Below are 20281 nucleotides of genomic sequence, written 5' to 3'. Positions count from 1 at the left end.
CATTGGTATCTTCTTTGCATTTTGTCAGATTTGCAGTGAAAGTGTCTTAAAACGAACATGTGCTGGGTCATCATCCGAGACTGCTATAACATGAAATATATGGCAGAATACGGGTAAAACAGAGCAGGAGACATACAATTCTCCCCCAAGGAGTTCAGTCACAAATTTAATTAACGCATTGTTTTAACGAGCGTCATCAGCATGGAAGCATGTCCTCTGGAATGATGGCTGAAGCATGAAGAGGCATATGACTCTTTAGTTCATATGGCATGTAAATATCTTCCGATGCCAGCTACAACAATGCCATGCGAACATCAGGTGACACTGTAATTAAGAAGTGTGTAGCATTATCTCTTGTAAATGTAAACAAACTTTTCTCTTAGCGATTGGCTGAACAAGAAGGACTGAGTGGACTTGTAGGGTCTAAAGTTTTACATTTTTTACATAACTGCACTCAAAAACAAAACAAACCCTACATTTGTAAGTTGCACTTTCATCATAAAGAGATTGCACTACGGTACTTGCATGGGGTGAATTGAAAAATACTATTTCTTTTATCATTTTTACAAAGCAAACATTTGCAATGTAAGATAATATAAAGTGAGCACTGTACACTTTTTGTATTCTGTGTCGTAACTGAAAGATATATTTTAAAATGTAGAAAAACATCCAAAAATATTTAATACATTTCAACTGTATTCTATTGTTTAACAGTGTGATTAATCACAATTAATTTATTTTTGAGTTAATCACATGAGTTAACTGCGATTAATCGACAGCCCTAATCATCTGGCTTTTTTCAAATACAAAACAAATGTTTATTGAATGCTTTTTCTTTTTTGGCATTATTATTGACAGTTGTACCTTTCAACTGTCTAGTAATGGAATATCTAGGCACAATGGTCTAAAAAACACAATTTCAGTCTTCACTTTCAATTTTATGAAATTAATCCAACTAGAATTTCTGTTAAAAAATAAAGAAGAAAATTAAATTTTCCATAGCAGTATAAGAACTGAGCATTATAAAACTTTTAAAATACTTGTTTTGGGAGTTTATTTAGATCGTTTAGTGGACTTTAAGATCCCTCACTGACTTTGGATCAGGTTTTTAATATATTTATATATGAAATTTTAGAATTTACTGTATTTACCGAGCTGAAAAACCTGAGGGACAGCTGGGGAACCATTGAAAGACTTGCCAGAAACAGACATGAGTGGAGTAGCTTCGTCAGTGCCCTAAATGCCAGAGGTGTAATAGGAACATGATGATGATAACTAAAAGTATATCTGCACAGCAACTAGTCACCTGTGGCTGGCCTGTGCTAGCCGATTAACTCATGGGGCTTGGGTTGCGGGACTGTTTCATTGCTGTGTAGATCTCTGGGCTCGGGCTAGAGCCCAGGCTCTGGAACTCCATGGAGTGGAAGGGTCCCAGAGTCCAGGCTCCAGACTGAGCTCAGAAGTCTACACAACAAAGAAACAGCCCCGCAGCGTGAGCCCCATAAGCCCGAGTTGGCTGGCATGGACCAGCTGCAGGTTTTTCTTTGCAGTGTAGACGTACCCTAAGAGGCTGAAATATCACCTTTGTAGCTGATATTTAATGAGAATCTGTAATCAGGACTTTATTAAAGTCTTATTGCATCACTGGGTATTTAAGGCCTGTTTGATACACTGACATTTTAGCCCCAAACATTCATATCAATCTAAAGGGTAACCCTTAGCTCTAGGGAGTTACATGGGTGATGAAGATGATCTGTTATGCTGATTCTGAAGCTGAAATGATAAACACACACGTGCCTGATGTGATACTATATATAAATTTTTTAAATGGTTGCGCAGTAATTAATTGTTAACTATTCAGCAGCAGCCATCTGAATTTGGAAATTACCTTTCTCAGGGCAAGCAAATAATAATCCCTGTGCTGATAATGTTTATATGCAGGTTTACAGCAAAGCTACATGGAAGTTATAAACTTCAGTAAATCCCACTGGCACTTTAACGATTAATGGGGAAAAATGTTTGTTACACTCATAAAATTGGATTTTTGGAAGATCCTGCATAACTTTTTGGGTAAACATTTAGAAATTGTTAGATTCTGGGATCAATCTAGCAGTGTAACCAAAATATCCAATAAGGAAAACATATTGGTTTGAGGTGAACACATGAAAAAACACCAAAACATTTGTGTGTGTAAGGATCTTGCTGTTACATAAATACACAAGAATTTATTCTATGAACTGCCACTATCGGTATTCTGGCTACTATCTGTCCCTTCCACATTTTTAAGAAAGGCAACAGTGAGGTAAAGAACCTCAGTTCCTTACTCCAGTTTTACTCATTGGGTGTTATCCAGCAGTCCATACAGAGATGAAACTGCTATGGAAGTCAGTGAGTTTTGCCCGGATTTAGACTGCAAAGTTGAGATGCAGCAGGCAGAGCAGCACTGAAGGGGAAGGGGCTGCCAACAGTACTTACCGAATGGATTTCCACTTCTGCTGAAGAATGGGACTCATTATTAGCGGGATTCTTTGGTGCAGCAAGTTCAGGTTTCTTTACTTTTGTATCAGATTTGCTTTCTTTGGCATCTGGATTAGTCACAGATCTGGCAGGACTTGGCTTCTGTGGAGTTGGTATCCGTGTGAGTGCTGAAGGTGATGGGTTGACATCTTCATCCTCCTCCCTGAGCTCATGTGGAAGCACCGTTGGATTCATTTTTACGTAGTAGCCATGGTAGTGACCATGCAGCTCCCCATTCTCTGTGCTGATGGGATTATGGTGGGCTGAAAACTTTGGCTGATGTTTCACCGCTATCTCCTCCTTTGCGGGTACTTTTGAATACAGAGGCTTGTTGACCACAGCTGTTACAGTCTCACTAGCTAAACTCTTTTTTTCTTGAGTGAGTCTTGCCTTTGAGCTGGAGTTTTGCCTTTTCAGTTGTTTGGTAGGGGAGGGCTCAGATGGAAGAGGAGAACTGTGCTTTGGGCTTGCTTCAGGTGTCCCAGGTGGTGTAGTGCCTTTTCGATAAAAATGAGGAGACTCTTTGGGGGATGGTGTTTTTTCTTGAACCTTTTCTTCAGGGTTTTCTTTTACCTCCACACTTTCTTGAAATCTTTGTTTGATATAATCAGGGCCTGAAAAATAGTATAACAAAATCTTATCTCATTAAAACAAGAATAGGGCCTGGTGGCAAATCTGCCACGCTGTGGGTATGGAGCTGGGCTGAAGCTGAAATAAAGAGGGAAAATAAAAACTCACTCAGTTTTGGACTTTATATTATAATGCATTTGCTAATTAAAGTTGCGGCACCTTTTACTCTCTGCTTGGCAATAATTTGGGCTTTTCACTATTGGTTTGATCACTTTGCCTTCAACCTTGCAAAGGGACATAGAAAATACAGCAGATTGTCTCCAAATGAGACCACTGAAATCAATGGGAATTAAATGCCTAAATACCTTTCTGAATCTCACCCCCAAGTGGCTAACTTTTTATTTGTCTCATGCATACACCTGCCATTTTCTCATCTAATAGCTGATTTTTGTCTGTCTACCATACATGGTCCTCATCACGATGATACCTGATTGTTATTTTGGTTGTTAAATACTTAGGAGGCAATCTCTATCCTTATGCCTTAATAGCCTGTAGAAGACTGAGCTTGAATCTTTTATAAGTTTTCTGGTTTGAATTTATGAGTGGGTATTTGTGTGAGGGATTGCATTGTCTCTGTCTTTGGGTATGTCTTCATGGCAGAGTAGACCTTGGCTCTTATTCAGAAATTTCACCTAGCTCCCCTTGCATTCCCCCCCCCCCACCCTTATCTGAGTTTAGTGGTGCTTTCTAATCCTTTAGAATAATAACATCTGGTAAAGAATATTGTAACTTGTTGCTGCTGGAATCTGAGAATTAGTTTGCCACTAAAACGCTGTGTCCCTGTGCAACAGAAACTCAGTGAAGTAAGGACTTCCTAACACACAAATACAAATTGATGGTCTCTCTTCCTCTTAAAGTTTTAATACTGATCTATAGTAAGGTCTTATTAGTTTGTCATTATTTGTACAAAATATACTTCATTACATTTACAGTATCATCTTCAAGGGTTCAAAAATCATGACAATGTTTTAATAGTAATGAGATTTTTTAAAAAAAGCTAATTGTTTTCTTTGCCTTCTTGTTAGCTCTTAGGACATACTCTAGTCACATTTCCAAGCTTTTCTCCACAATCACGAAGTCTAGAAATATACTTTAAAAAACAAACAAAACAAACAAAAAAAGAGCAGAGATTGTCACATAATCGCTTGATTCCAGAAGCTGACTTTAAGGAAACACCAACTATCACAAAAATCACAAGAGTTGGCAGTATTACATTTAGCAATATTCTATGATGCATTATTCACAGCTAGTGAAAGCTAAAATGTAACTGAAAAACTAATAAAGTACACTCTGTAATGCTGGAGCTTAGTTTCTTTTTATTGCCTTTGTTCACTAAGAGCAACATTCTGCTTCGTCTTTTACACAGCTTTGAAGTAAAAGGGGAGAGTGTAAGGGGCTTAAAACGGAGGGACTGGCAAAATTGTAGTCTCTGAACTCCAGGGAGCACAGGGACTTCTCCATCCCTATTCCCTTGGGATACAGAGAACCCTAAGGAGGCAGAGAGGAGATGGGGCCAAGGCCACGGCCCTGCTCCTGCCTCCTCATCAGCCTGGAAGAGGGGCTAAAGCTGGAGCAGGAGGGCAGGGTGCACCCCATACAGATATGTAGCCTGCCTTTGTGCATTAGGGTGGATAGGGATGAATTTAGTCTCCCTGAAGCATGATTCCTCCTGCTGTTTCCTAGGAGCAGCATGTCTCCTCAGTTCAGGGCTTTTGTGCTTCACAGGCAGGATCTGAACCCTTATCACTAAATATCCAAAATTTGCCATCTGTCAGTGACTCTCCCAATCTCATTAGTGTAATTTAATAAGCATGTATTGTATTTTTTATATTTATTTCTATATCTTCAGAGGTATAATGAAAAATTAATCCTATTTTTTTTGCCAGCTATAAAGGAAATTCCTCTCTTCAAAAAAGGTAATTAGTACAAATGACTCATTTTGGATGATAGAAAAATCCTGGCCTAATCAAGTCTCTGCCTGTCTCTCTCACTTGGAAAAAAGGAGTGTTTATTGTGATACAGTGTCTTCATTGTGAACCAGTTCATCTTCTGGTCCAGCTGTGCATGCTAACACATAAACCAAGTAACAGTTTGATGGTTTAATAATTAAAATGGCATGACAATATATTATTTTTAAATTACTTATTCCGCTAGTGTAACAGTACACTTTCAGTTGCTCTTAAAATTGAATACACTACATCCTGATCTCTTGGGATTTTTACTTCTATTCCTGTGTGACCTTGGGTAAGTCACAACTTTTCTTTGCCTCAGTTTGTTCGGAGATAATGTAGTGGGCGCAACTGACTCACCTGCTTGAAAACATCTCCCTTGTTCTGGAGCTATTCCCTGTTTTAAAATGGGAAATCCTGTTAGCACCAGTAAAATCTTTCCAACTGGGCACTCTTAAATACGTCTATGAATGTGCTCCCTCTTAGGAGTTACTGCCTGAAGCTTAACTCATTAGGGCTAGGGATCATGGGTTCTCAATCTGGTGAATATGAACAGGTTTCCAGAAAAGAGGGTTTTTCTATATGATTAAATGGAGAGGTGGGTATCCCAGCATGCAAAATGTTGAGAGCCCCAGGCCAAACAGTGACAGTTGAGCTGGGTTATGCAGCATTTGGAGTCCAGATGACTAAGTCAGATGCCTATTAGGCCTGTAGGTAACAACATGCTGTAGAAGAAGCTCTACCAACTTTTTGAAGGGTGAAACGTGCATCCTCCCCTATTAGACCAACTCCACTTGCTGGTGTTGAAGGAAGTGGGTCTGGGGCTCTGCTCTCAGCCCACCCCTTTTAGCTCCCCTCTGGAAGCTAGCCATACCGACAGGGCTAACGAACCCTCTACTCCTAACGTGGCTGGCTCCCTGCACAAGATAGGCTCCTTGTGTCCGTCTTCTCTACTTGCATTCCTACGCAGGCCCAGCCACAATCCTTAATATTTTGTAAGTGGCTTGGGTGGGAGGTCTACAAAACTACGAAATAGTATTATCATTACATACTGTATGCACAAATGCTGGTTTGAGAGTCACCTGGCATTACCTAAGTGACTAATTGGATAATAATAAGTGGAATAATGGTGATTAAAATATAAAGATCCATGTACAGTTTACTCTAGAGACTAGTTTTGAACTGTGTTTGCTCTTCGGTAGACAAGGGAATCTAAAGCATGGCAAACAAAACACACCTGTATATACAGTAAACATTGTTCAGTCTTTCCTTCTGTATAGATTTATATTAAATTTAAAAAATATTTAAAGGTCTTGTTAAAAGAGAAGCACTTTACAAATAATTTTCTAGAAAAAAAGCACCACTTTAAAACCTGGAGAAACCTAGCGTGGAAAAATTAAAATGGTGCAATTTTATGTAAGCAGGGGGGGTTTTGTAGACAAAGAAAAGATGGCAACTCTCTATACAGAATCTAATGTCATTCAAAGTACAGTACACGATGACAGTACATAATTCGATTTCAGAATATTTCAGTGGTAATTATCAAGCATTCACCTATTCCTATCTTTTAAACTGGAGTGCATAATTATGTAACATCCCCTAACCTATTTTATTTCCATATAACTGATTTACTACTAATAATGATAGTTGCTTTTGGACTCAGTAGATTTAATTCCTAGGTAATGAATGACATTTCTGTTCACTTTAATGATAATAAGTGTAGTTATATTGTGTTAAGGCTAAATTCTTCCCTGAGATGTCTACGCAATGCTCCCAGAATTTGGTTCCAATCCTCACCCCAAACTGCCAGAGGTGTAATGATGACATTATCAGATCCACTGCTCACTGAAGTCAGTGCAGTGCCTAAGTGAAGAATTTATTGCTAATATTTGTATTACATCCATGTTTTAAGTGCACAACCAAGATTGGTGCCCCACTGTGCTAAGCAGTGGACGTATCCATAGTAACAGAAAGACTGAAGAGCTTACAATCCTATTAGATAAGACAGAAAAAGGGCAGCAAAAGGAAATATCAAATCCCCATTTTACAGATGAGGAACTGAGGCACAAAGAGATCGTGGCCCCAGTTTAGCAAAGCACTTAAGCACACGCTGAACTGAATAGTCCCACTGAACTCAATAGTTAGTTGTCAGTGGAACTGTGCATGTGCTTAAGAGCTTTGTTGTATCATGGGATAAGTGATAGCCCAAGGTCACAAAGAGTGTCTTGGGCAGAACAGGAATTGAACTCGCATCTCCTGAATCCCAGTCCAATGTCTGAATAATTGCAAGCCCATTCTCCAACTTGGCCCTCAGAAACAACACATAGATACATTGATACGTCATACCACTGTGGATGAGTTGAGAGTTACATTTAGTGAATTAAAAAGTAATTACTATATTAATTCTGATCTGGAAGACAGAAATACGAAATAATTATTAGGTAAATACACAGGTCTTTACTGTGTTGTAACCTGGAACAAAGCAAGAGCACGCTGGTTGTAGCGAAAGCTGAAGCTCTAGTTGTTTAAACAACTGAATGATCTTTTTTGAACAGTGTATTACAACTATTGATTGATGTTCACCGTTTTGAGGAATAAATTAGTGAAAATCCTGTGACTTTGTTATCCTGTGAGGGGATCAATGTTTTTCTGTAACACTACAGCTGCCAACAATATCTGTGCTGTCAGTGAGAATTATTTTTTACGCTACTGAATATTTATGACTTAAGTCTGACTTCAACCTGAGCTCAAAATTGTATTATTAGAAGGTCCCTATCCTGCAGGTCCCGAACATGGAGAATGCTCAGACTTCAGCAAGACTTTCTCACGTTAGAGACTTTCAGGGTAGGACCTTTATAGGTAAGCAGTTCTCAGAAGTCAGGATGACAACTGTGGGGGAAGGAAATAAAAATAATCCTTCATCAGTCTCTTAAACTAAGTATTTCAGTGAGTCAGCACTAGGGTGAAAATAACTGTATTCAGTAAACTTTAGAAAGACAGGATTTTTTATTATTACTTCATTGTGGATGTGAGTATGTGGCGGTAGGAAGAGCTATAATTAAAGTCTTTGGTGCCTCTGTTTTATTTTAATATTTCTAAAGGTTAAATTACATGAAAAAAGAGCTTTTTCACTGCTAGGCAGCACATGTCAATGGATGGCTGTTTATAGGTACATGTAAAATGAGTTGGGGTCAGTGGACAGTTTTGTCCACATTACCACCTCCTATGGTTGTGGATTTATATATGTTTGGTGAGATTTGCTGGCAGTATCTGTACAGGGACCAAGGACTGAATGGAACTGGAGACTAATGACTCAATCCCTCAAGGTGCTGATCTCCTTCAAGTAGTAAACACCTTGCAGGATCCAGCGCTCAAGTATTCTTCTTACTCCTAAAGATGGTTTCCCATTCCTGGGCATATCTGAGGGGTTTTGGTGGGGAACACTGTCCATCTAGCACCTTTCGGTGAACTCAACTGTACCAAAAATTGACAAAATAACACAACATACTCAGTAGCATGTTCCATCTTGTTCATATAATATAAACAAACAGATTAAGTTTGCACAAGCTCTGAGCAAGTTTTGAGTAACACAGTCAAATCAGGGGTTACAGAAACAGTACAACTTCACTTGTACAGCATCTTTCATAATAACTGAACCTGACAACACGGTTCATACAATTGTGTAGTTTAAAAATGAATAATAGCAGAAGGAGGGAGAAATGCATGGTCTAGGCAAAGGCTTAGAATACAATTTCAGCTGGCATTTGAAAGAAAAGGGATAGTTGATGACACAGCATTCAGTGCTGTTTACAAGGAACTTGAGGTCAGAAGCTGATTTGCATTTTCAGCCTCTGACTGGTTAGTCATTATACCCAGGATTTTTAAGTGCCAGTCAGCAGTGTGCCCAGGAAGTCATTAAACTTTACTTCTCTGGATTGGATTTTAAAATTGTCCTGGCCTGCCTGGCAAGAATATATTTTTCCTACTTGCTAGCTCTAGCATTGAGATGTCTCAGGGTCAGTAGGTTTGCCCAGATAGGCAAATTACAAGACAAAAAGCCATGTTATGCTACAAAGTTTGGTCAGTGCAAGTTACCTTGGTGTACAGCCAATGACCTTTGTATATTGCTTGGGTCCATGAACACCTGGGTGCGTGCTTTGGCGCTGCATGTACTCATCACAAGTGCTTGTATCCATGTAAAATGTAGTGCACCCTGGGTAGGTATCCGAGCTCGTCCTGTGCTGCCATCTGACACAATGCCTTGTGGGACATTTTTGCCGTGCTTTGTGAAATACCAGTGATTCACCCAAAGATTTCTGGGAGCAGGAGTCAAATTCCTACCATGCCACTTTCTCCATTCCATAATGTTTTCCACAGCTCACAACTTTCATGCTGGTTGCAAAACTCCCACAGTCCTCCATGCTGCTTTTCAGTCTCTTTGGCAGAAGCATGGACTCTGAACAGCTCAGCACAATTCTCATGAACATAGCTAATACAGCATGCTCAATTCTCCGGTATTAGAAGAACCTGAGCAAATACTATTATAACTGGGATTGTAAAGAGGAAGACGTGGAGATGTTCAAGTGCAGAAACTGGATGCTGACAGACTCAATGGGAAAAAATGCCAGGCTGTTGCCGGTGTTCAAGGAGCAGCTCCACACAGTGGATTTCTGCTTCTGGTCTCAAGAAATGAGCACCGATTGGTAGAATTGCAGCATACGGTACATTTGGGATGATGAGTAGGGGCTGCAGAACTTTGGCTGTAAAATATCACATTTCTGGATCTGTGTGCTAAGCTCACCCAGACCTCCAGTAGGAACACCAAAATGACAGCTGCATTGTCAGTGAGAAGCAAGTGGCAACCATGCAAAGCTTGCAACGCTGGACTGGGCAATCAGCTTAGAGTTGGAAAATCCACAATGAGGGCTGTTGTCATCCTTGTGCGTAAGGCCATTAAGCATCTCCTGCTACACAGGACTGTGACCCGGGGTAATGTAAAGGACATATGGATGGATTGACAACACTGTGGTTCCTGAATTGTGGTGGGTTGGTAGATGCACCCATATCACTATTCTGGCACCAGTCTACTTTGCCACTGAATACATCAACTCCCATACCCAAGTGCTAGTGGATCACTGTGGGTGCTTCATTAATATCAATGTGGGCTGGTCAGGGGAAGGTGCATGATGCTCTCTTCTTTAAGAACACAGGACTTTTCAAAAAGCTGAAAGCAGGGACACTGATGATACTGAAATAGCAATAGCTATTCTGAGGGGCCCAGACTACCTCTTGCTCCCATGGCTCATGAAGGTTTACAGTGGTCACTTGCCCAGCACCAAAGAAAGTTTCAACTACTGGCTCAGCAGGTACAGAATGACAGTTGAATGTACTTTTGATACACTGAAGAGATACCAGTGCTGTTTACTTAGTACTTAATAAGGCAAACATGCCCCTCATTATAGCTGCACATTGTGTACTGCAGAATATCTGTGAGGTGAAGGGGGAAAAGCTACTGCCACAGTGAAGGGGTGAGGTGGTCAGGCTGTTTGCTGAATTTCAACAGCCAAAACCCAAGGCTATTAGAAGACACAACTGTGGAGCTGTGTGAGTGTGGGAGGCCTTAAAAGAACCTTTAACAGTCAGTCACGGTAATGTTGTTTGATGCTTTTATGAAATAGGGTCTCTCTTGTGTATGGGGTGGAGTCAAAGAAGGGGACAGACTGCAACAAGGCAGAGATGGCTGTCAGCAGGACAGCCTAGGGAGCATCAACCACGGAGTTCTCCAATGATTGGAAAGGCTGCTGAATCCTGGATCTCTGGGGATGTAGGTCAGTAATGCTTTGCAGCATCTGAGTTTATTGCCTGAGCAAACCCATTATACCCCCGTGCACTTCCTGATGTGCCTCTGGGTCCTTTTCTCTCTCCTGCAGCAACCACTCTCTCCATTCTTGGTCCTTGTCCATGGTCATGGCCATATGTCCCCTCCAAGACCTGAGTTCATAGCCTGAGGCTGTACAGGATTGGAGGATCTCGGAGAACATATCCTCTCTAGTCCTCTTCTTTCTTCTCCTGATCAGGGTCAGACATTCAAACAACATACAGAGGGCACCTCTCAAGGCCACCACGCCAGAAGTTGTTCATTGAAATAGACAGCCGCACCATTAGATTTACAGTCACGAGGGAAAGCGAAAGAGACGTCTCAAAACTCCCTTCAGTTACTCCCATACCCACCTTTAATGAGAAATGCTAACTGTCACTTTAACTTTGGAGCACCTCGTTACAGCACTGCTCTGCAGCTCAAACGCTAGTGAGCACGTCCTAGCCTAGTGGGGAGGGTGGGAAGGTGTTCTGTTCCTGAAGCTTTAAATACTGGTGGCCCTGCCCTGGGTTTAGGGAAAGGACAATGAATACTAGCAATATTTTCACAAGCAGTAGTGATTTTGGCTGATATCTCACTCCCAAGAGTGACAAAGGAATAGAGAACGCAGCTCTTACTGGCGTCCTGAAGCTGCCCAGGCTCATATGCTACTAGCTTGTTTATTACAATGGTGCCTGCTGAACTCATGGCAGAATAGTCCCGTAGGAAAGTCCCCAGTTGTGGTGGAAGAAACAAGGCTGTTGTCCCTAGAATCTTCAGGAGAGGACTGCAGAGTATCTCCATGAAAATTTTGTCAAGATCTCTCAAGAGGATAAAAGGAACATTTCTATCCATATAAGCAAAGTACTCTGCAAGGCCCCCTCTGCCTAGCCCAACAAGCCAAAGAATTGAAAAGCAGATGCTGAGTCTACCTCTATTTGTCTACCCGAGGAAAGGACACTGATCTGATATGCAAAAAGAAAAGGAGTACTTGTGGCACCTTAGAGACTAACCAATTTATTTGAGCATGAGCTTTTGTGAGCTACAGCTCACTTCATCGGATGCATCCGATGAAGTGAGCTGTAGCTCACAAAAGCTCATGCTCAAATAAATTGGTTAGTCTCTAAGGTGCCACAAGTACTCCTTTTCTTTTTGCGAATACAGACTAACACGGCTGTTACTCTGTGATCTGATATGGATTGTGTAACTGGACTTCCATACTAATCTTTTTGAATTTATTCCCTAAAATTCTATTTTTTAATATTATACAGGTAAAGTAAGCAATCAAAAGTCAATGACTGTTTGCTAAACTTGCAGATGGGATGGGCATCATTTTTAAATGGGGAAGAATGGTGGAGAGGGAGGAGAAAAAGGGAGGGAAGGAGACGAGATTTTGGACAATGTAAAGCAAAAAACTGATAAGGAATAATACATATGCACACTTACCCGAGCTCCCTTCTCCTTCATCAGTGGGGTCATTTGTGCTTGCCTGTTGGGACTAGCTTGACTCCAGTGGAGTTTCAAACAGCTCCTGGCTCACAGTAGGATTTGAGTTTCCTGCCGTGTTGCCCTCCTCCTTGCCTTTCCCAGGAAGGGTCTCTGCCTTGGGCTCCTGCGAAGTGTCCACGTTGAATGCAGGGTGCTGGTGTGGTCACTGCCAAGTATGGCAAGCAGTTTGTTGTAAAAACAACATGTCTGTGGGGCAGCACCAGATTTCTTGTTGCCCTCCCTCATCTTTTGGTATCCCTGGTGAAGTTCCTTTGTTTTCACACAGCACGGCTGCTCATGCCTATCGTGCCCCCATTGAAGCGTCCCCTCTGCAATCTGCAGGTTGATGTTGATATTTCTATGGCTGCTGCATAGCTGTGCTTGCACAGCCTCTTCTCCCCACAGTCCAAGTAGATCAAAGACTTCTTGCCTGCTCCAGGCAGAAGCACATCTAATAGCGCTCAGTGTGCATGGAGTTGGCATGGTTTTAGGTACATAACAAAGGTGAGCAGGTAGGTGTGCTTTCCCAGGTGGGCAATCAGGAAAAGGCATTTCAAAAACATGTGTGTGATTTTAAAACAGGGGAGGGGAGGGGAGGGGTTGGAGTGGCTGTTTTTTGTGACCGCTGGGCAGTGGAGTTCAAAATTGTGACTGGAGCGGCCACTGTTGCAAGGACAGGGGTAACGTGGGATGGCTGCCGCAGGACTGTTTGGATCAATGCAAGTAATCAGTGTGTACACTCACGCTGTGTAGACCTAAGTAGGTAAGTCATGGCTTTGTGTTACTTGGGGAGGTGCTCTTATTGCATCACCGTAATGTGGTGCTTACATTGGAGGGATACAAATTTTGGTGTAGACAAATGCACAACTAGGTTGACGCAAGTCTATGTAGATCGATCTAAATTTGTATTGCACACCAGGCCAAAGAAAAGACAGGATATGGCAAATTTTGTATAATATAAAAATGCCCAGATCATACCTAAATTTCAGAAATTATCTGGGATCCTTCCCAACCTTCTCAGGTTCTCCACCAACCACCCCCGCTCCTCCACAGAACATAACTGGGGATAAACTATTGACATGGCTTGGAGATTGGCTGCTGTACTTCTAAACCTCCTGCCTTTTAGAGATAAATGCATTATAAAACGGAAGTGACTTTGTTAGCATAACATAACGTGATCCTTAACTCACAAACCATAAGAACGTATTACAAAGGCTAAAACTCTATCCAAACATTACCCGACTTGCTAGAGAAAGTATAAGAGTGTCAAAAATGTAGGTGAACTTGCAAAATGGTCCAGGTTGTGTACAACATCATGAACTTGCAACTCAAACAGCATGGTAAACAAGTTTATCTAACAGGGAAAACTTTGAAAGGTAACATTTCTCAATCGTTCAATGCAATATCAAATCCTCCCATCAATTCCTGCAAAGCTACGTTAAGCACTATCATTCACTTAATTGAGTACAGTATTTAGGCAGGATTTTTGCATGTAATATCCATAGCTGTTTTCAAATTAGTAAAAAAAAAGACACTAATTTCTCATTATTCAAAGGAAACCTTAAAAGCAACATTTTCAAAAAATTTCCAAATACAAATTTACAAGATGGACAATATGTGTAAAGGGACTTGATTGGATAGTGTAAATAGTAGAATAGTGAATCTCTCAAATGGCTATTAATAAACACTTAAGTGACAATAGTGTTTGTGCCCCTTCTGTGTTCTTTTTGGGTACGTCTACACTGCAATTAGACACCTACAGCTGGACCGTGCCAGCTGACTCAGGCTCACAGGGCTTAGGCTAAGGGGCTGCTTAACTGCAGTGTAGACATTCAGGCTCGGCATGGAGCCTGACCTTGGGGACCCTCCTGTTTTTGGGTTCCTAGAGCCCGGGCTCCAGTCTACACTGCAATTAAACAGCCCCTTAGCCCAAGTCAGCGGGCATGGGCCAGCCACAGGTTTATAACTGGCATGCAGCCATACCCTCTCTGAATATCCTAGCAAATGTCTAGAGGAGAGGAGGAGGAATGTTTGTGTAAACAGCACATTTTGAACTCATGTGAGTATCTGCACTGTAAATTAGGGCCTAATCCTTCAATGGTAGGCCCCTACACATCTATGGAGCCCCATCTGGAAATACTATACCTGGATTTGGATCTGATATGAAGGATGGCACTGCGAATAGTACATTTCTCTACACCACCACGCTGGGACATGAGTTCATTGTCTCAGAGGAAAGAATGGAACTTATTGAATCACCAACACTGCTTCCTGAAGGCACTTTGTTTTCCTAAGTATCCCTTTACTAACCAGGACTGACTGTACTTAGTTTATATTTGACAAGATCATATTCCAATGAGATATGGCTGTCGGGGCAGGACAGGCTTAATTTTTCCTGGCTGAATAACTTACATATGCTGTAATCTACATGAGTGCCACTGACTTTTAGAGGCTCACTTAGCCACTGAGCTGCTCCCCCATAGGCAGACACCCTGATATGGAACAACTGCCAAAATAAATAAAGTTTTAGGCTTTGCAAATATAATAGCAATCCTTTTCAAAATATTTAATTTCATTGGGCTTCTTGGGAGCACAGTGCAGTTATTAGAACCTCTGGTCATTTATTCATTTTACAATTGCTCTGAAGAGTGCAATCATCTTGATCATATTTTGTAAAATCTGAATAAATACATCAAAAAGTTTTAACCAATATTAACTAAAGCAGCCTAATGGTATTCTGTTCTAAAAATGGTTTTGTATCAAACAGAAAATCTAATGCATGCTCTCCATGATGTGCTGATTCTGCAGGACTGACATTAGTGAAAATAATTAAATATGTATTTGTCACTAAAATAAGCAGATATGACAGAATATATGCAGATATGTGGCTGTTTTTACAGTCAGTTGTCACAGTAGAATGACACACTGATTTTTGTAACCTTTCTTTGAATACCTTCCAGCTTGTCCACATCTTTCTAGTATTGAGGTGCCCCCAAATAACCTTAGTATTCCAGGTGCAGTGTCACCAGTCACGTGGAGAAGGGACTAATACCTTCCTTCTCCATGACATGCTGCCTTTGCGTATACAGCTTAAAATAGCATTAGCTATTTTGCTGCCATATCACATTTCAAGTGCATGGGTCTGATTCTGCTCCCAGGAGAGTTTGGCAACTGACTTCAGTGGGCGTACCATCACGTCTTATATCTAATATGCTGACTCCTATCACTCCTATGTTTCTTTGATATTATTACTGGTGGTCAAGTTTCTTCCTTTCATTTTAAACATTTAGGTTGATGATTTCAGCCCTATGTGTCAGCCTGGCTTTGTCTCAGATACAGATTATTTAGAGTCAAATTGTGAATCCCTTATTTGCATTGGTGAGCAGTTACTCATATGACAGTGGCAACACTGATTTCTGCCCCCCAGTAATTATTTCCAGTCCATATTTGTAACTTCAACTAACTACTTTGTTTTTCTCTGTCATCACTTCCTTTTGCATCACCTCATTTCACCATCACCGGCTGATTTAAATATACTGTGTGCCTCTTCTACATTTAATTAATGGACATGGATCTACCACTACTTCCTATGTCATCTCATTAGATGCCTCCTTCCTGAGCTCTCTGAGGACAAAAAAATAAGGGTGATGGTAAAATGAGACACAGTTTTCTGTCCATGTGCCAATGCTCATGTCTACACCAATTTGAATGCTATTTTTAAAAAAGAGATTTACAAAATTAGTAGGCAAGGAAATGCAGTAACTGTAATGTTTTGTTTTAGCAAAGCATGGTGTGGAAGTAGATGTTTTTCTCCCACAATGGTTTTAATGGTTTTACAGTAGTCTCTTGTGAAGTTATATTTGAAAATTTCAATAGAATTGGTCTGGTATGTCTTGTTCTTAAAAAAGCCAAGCTGTTTATTGCTCATGGTTCTGTTAACCTAGAGAAGTTCCCCCCTCCCCCTCTTAACATGTGCATAACTCCATCAAAGACCTAGTTGAACTTGGGCACTCCAGACTGCCGTGAGGGGATTCACATACTGATCTTTAAGCCTCTGGAGTGTGAACAAAATCCAGGCACTGCCCTGGCTTCGGGTAGGCACACTCGAAGTGCAAATTCTTTGTCTAGCACCCTCCCCCACGAGCTGAGACCCCCATGCTCTTGACTTAATCTCATGAGAAACACATGCAACTCAATACAAAAATAATAACTCTTAGACACATTTCCCTGCCTTAGTTTCCTCACCACTCTAGAACATTCTCTGCTGTGTCCAGGATCCTTCTGTTGAAGCTCATGTCTTGACTTCTGAACCATGGAGACTCTTTCCTTAGGTCAGCTTGTGTTCTCTGAGCTTGGTTGGTTCTGCAGCGAAATCTAGTCCTCCTGCTTTGAAAGTATGCCTATCTCTTCACATCTCCTGCCCAAACTTCCCATGTCTCTCTCCAAGGCCTTCCCCTTAAGAGTCCTTTTAAAAACTCTTGCTTTGTTACATCTGTCCCTTTGTCCGGTTGGAGGATTTTCCACTCGTTCCATTTCTTCTTCCCTGCAGACAAGTTGGAGGAAGTAGCTTTTTCCAGCCTCATCAGCCAACCTGTCATTCAGGTGTTTCATAGGAACAACTTCATAATATGGACCAGAATTCATAATTTGCATAGACAGATCCCCCAAACTGTCACAAACTCTACCAGAGATTTTTATGTGTTCCCCCCATTCCATTGTGATGTTGAGCTAATGGATTTGCATAGCTGTCCTGGCTCCACTGCCTGTTGGGCCAGAAGTCACCACAAAGGAGGGAGAAGAATTTGCCTCACTGCATCTGAATGCATGTAGAAAATTTATAAGCCAAGTAGCAAGTTTCCCCCCGCACATATTTGGACTTGGGGGCAGGGGGAGGGGAGAGGGGTTGTTTAGTTAACATGCACTGAACGAAACCTGGACTTCTGGATTGCTACTGGGGATTAATATTTACTACTCAAAGCAGAGATTATTGAGTAAATTAAACGGAGTAGTTCTCTACAAAATAAGAGCAGCTGTTCAGCCCTCACAATCTCTACCAGACCATGTAGGCTCCATAGCAGTCTGACCAAGTTAGAGGAAATATGAACATGAACCAGAAGCGCCGAAGAAAATAAAAATCTCCAGCACAATGACATTTAGAGCTGTATGCTGGGAGTTGAAATCTGTAAATACACAAACCAAGCCTTGGGCATCTCAGGTCTATCCATCCACCTAACACAGCCAACAGCAATTATTGCAACCTTAGTAATACTCCAGGTATATAGACTGACCAACCTTAGGCCAAAACTACAATCAGCTGTGTGTAAGAAAGGTTAAACAAGAACAAAATATGCAGTGTGGGGGTGGGAGAGAAATGATATCTTTCACTGCTGTGGGATGCTCTCGTCTCTCAGCCCATCTCTCACTGCATCGTTGTGCTTCTAGTGCTGATGGCTGGGTGGAATTGCTCATGGGGAAAGCCTGATAAGTTCTGGCTCTTAAAATTCTAACCTGGGGAAGCATTCAAGTTGAGTAGCATCAAAACAATCCCTCCCCACCCCCACTGAGGTTTACTGTTCCCAGAAGATAAGGGATACTCCCTTCATGGACTATAGGAAGGTTGGAGATAGGCTGTTTAACAAGATTGTAATAGTAGCCTTTTTTCCCCCTAAGCATCAAAACAGCTTCCTTAAAGACAGATGGCAACCCACTCCCCGAAAGGGAAACCGCTGATAATCTGAAGCAACACCAGATCCAGGACACTGATCTAAATCATAGGTTGTAGCTCAGAGCACTCCTTATGCCTTTAGAACTTCCGTGAGCAATATCAGCTTGAAATTCAAAACAAAGAAGATAAAGTGTTGTTCCCTCAAGATTCTGCTGTGTCACCATGGAGGCACACAATATAGTTCAGATATGAGTGGTTTTATGGGCAAAATACTCACTGTTTTAGACTCATTATGCCAGATGCTGATCTCAGTTACATCAGTTTTCTATAAGTGTAACTTCAATAACAACTCCCTGCCTCAGTAACAACTCCTGGTTCTCACTAGTGTAAGATCAGAATCACACAGTCATCTCCGACTACAGTATAACAGAATTCATGCCCCCTTTCCATTAAAAGATGCATTGTTTCTCCCCAAATCATGTGATTATGTGAGACTCTCAGTTTTCATTTTCCAAAAAGTAAATTTCTAACCCTCACAGAACTACCACCCCCTAGACCCCTAGCCATACCCCTCTGCTGTCTGCAGTGCTAGAAATCAGATTATGCAGGGTCCTAGCATGAGTAGGCTAAGACGCAGGGCTCCCTGTACCTTCTTGTTCACCACACCACATTATTTATCTTTGCAGTCACACTTGTGGTACTGTATTTCCAATATGCAAATACTAAGGTAACTAATTACAGAAAAGGTAAATGTCAGGACTTTAATGGTATTTCAGTATTCAAGATTCAGACTGACATCTCACTTTTACAATATGCTAGTTTGTTTTACTGCTTTACTCCCTTTTCATTCTCCCTCTAAACTACAGTATAACAGCTAGAACGTTTTGACACCTGCTGGTGTCTGTGTAAAATGAGTGCAATATTTAAATGTGAAAATAGGTACATCTAATGTTCAGTTGGAATGTAAGAGGCATCATGCTAGGGAGCAAGCTAAAATTGTTTCATTTCATAATTGTAAATTGCACCCCACATTGTCCCGGTATGTACTGAGTAGGAGGCAAGAGTTTGAGGACTAAAAATTTAAGAGCCTGATCCAAAGACTCAGAGATTTCAATGGGCTTAGGCCTCAGGAGACTCAGATAGGATCTGGCTAAACGAGAAAAGACACAATGATCAGTTGTTTAAGGAGAAACATTTCAGACGGGAGACTTTAGCCTTCACTCTGTTTCTCTTTCTTAAAGAAAATTGTTGATATCCCAAGTGCAGTCATGCATACCTTGCTGACAGACTGCTTGTTTATCACACATACAGTTCTAGCCAAGAAGAGGGTAAAATTACATTTTCCCACAATATCTTTTTTTCCCCAAGACAATTCAATTCAATGAAAGGCTGTGTCTTAACTAGAGTCATGGAGATTGAGACTATCTCATGCTTCATTATCTTTCAGTAATACCTAATAGGACTCTGTGGAGATGCTGGAAACCGAGTAGGCTTGGGCAACTGAGAAATTGCTATAACGGAGACAACAATGTTGAGTTTGTTTTCTTTTAAACAGGCATAAACCCAGTATTATTTTGAATAATGGCTCTTGGAGAGGGATATATAAATATTATTATGGGCATGCCTTGTTTATTATTGTTAATGACACATGATAATAAGAAATGGTGCTCTACCAGTCATAGCTATGATATACTGGAAATATTTAAATATAACACTGCCGCGTACTGTGAGGTTCAGAACTGGATGATACCAGACAGAAGTGATCTATTTGAGCAACATTCAGAACTTTCAGCCTGAAACTGGATATGTTAAAATTCATGCACCTTTGAGGAGATTCACAGGTGCACAATTCAACATAATACCCTCTGCAGATCCTATGCTGTACTGCGGCTGATGTGGGATACTTAAAATTTGGTCAAAATCTTTGAATATTTCAGTCCCTTAAAACAAAGCTTTTTAAGAAAAGGAACAGAAATTAAAATATACATCTCACATGTCTGGAAATGTTTATAATGGATGAGGAAACTTAAAATCAAGATTCATAAAACCTGCTCTTTCTATCTCTAACTACACAGGTTGTAAATGTTCCCACACAAGAGACTGACTCAGCAAAAACTTTCTAAAAACTATTATGTGATCTACCTGCCTATGAACTTTCCTCTTCTGTTCTCTTGC

General features: G+C 40.9%; 1 protein-coding gene across 3 annotated transcripts in view; it reads right to left on the bottom strand.

The window, feature by feature from the left end:
- JPH1 (junctophilin 1) overlaps window positions 1-20281 on the bottom strand; it is a 113545-nt gene that overhangs the window by 12798 nt on the left and 80466 nt on the right. The window contains exons 4-5 of one of the 3 annotated variants that reach the window (XR_012638014.1): window positions 12400-12607; window positions 3005-3131 (exon numbers count right to left, since the gene is read on the bottom strand). Coding sequence is in view for 2 of the 3 variants with exons in the window: in XM_074944219.1 (XP_074800320.1) it covers window positions 2476-3131 (656 nt within the window). In the remaining variant the exon portion in view is untranslated. Of the gene's footprint in view, window positions 1-2475; window positions 3132-12399; window positions 12608-20281 lie in introns of those variants that run through there. The other 2 variants (XM_074944219.1, XM_074944220.1) reach the window with 2 other exon arrangements.

The sequence above is a fragment of the Natator depressus genome, chromosome 2, assembly GCF_965152275.1.
Source record: "Natator depressus isolate rNatDep1 chromosome 2, rNatDep2.hap1, whole genome shotgun sequence".
NCBI classification, from domain to species: Eukaryota; Metazoa; Chordata; order Testudines; family Cheloniidae; genus Natator; species Natator depressus.
Note: the sequence above shows the minus strand (reverse complement) of the source record. Positions and strands in the feature narration are given on the sequence as shown.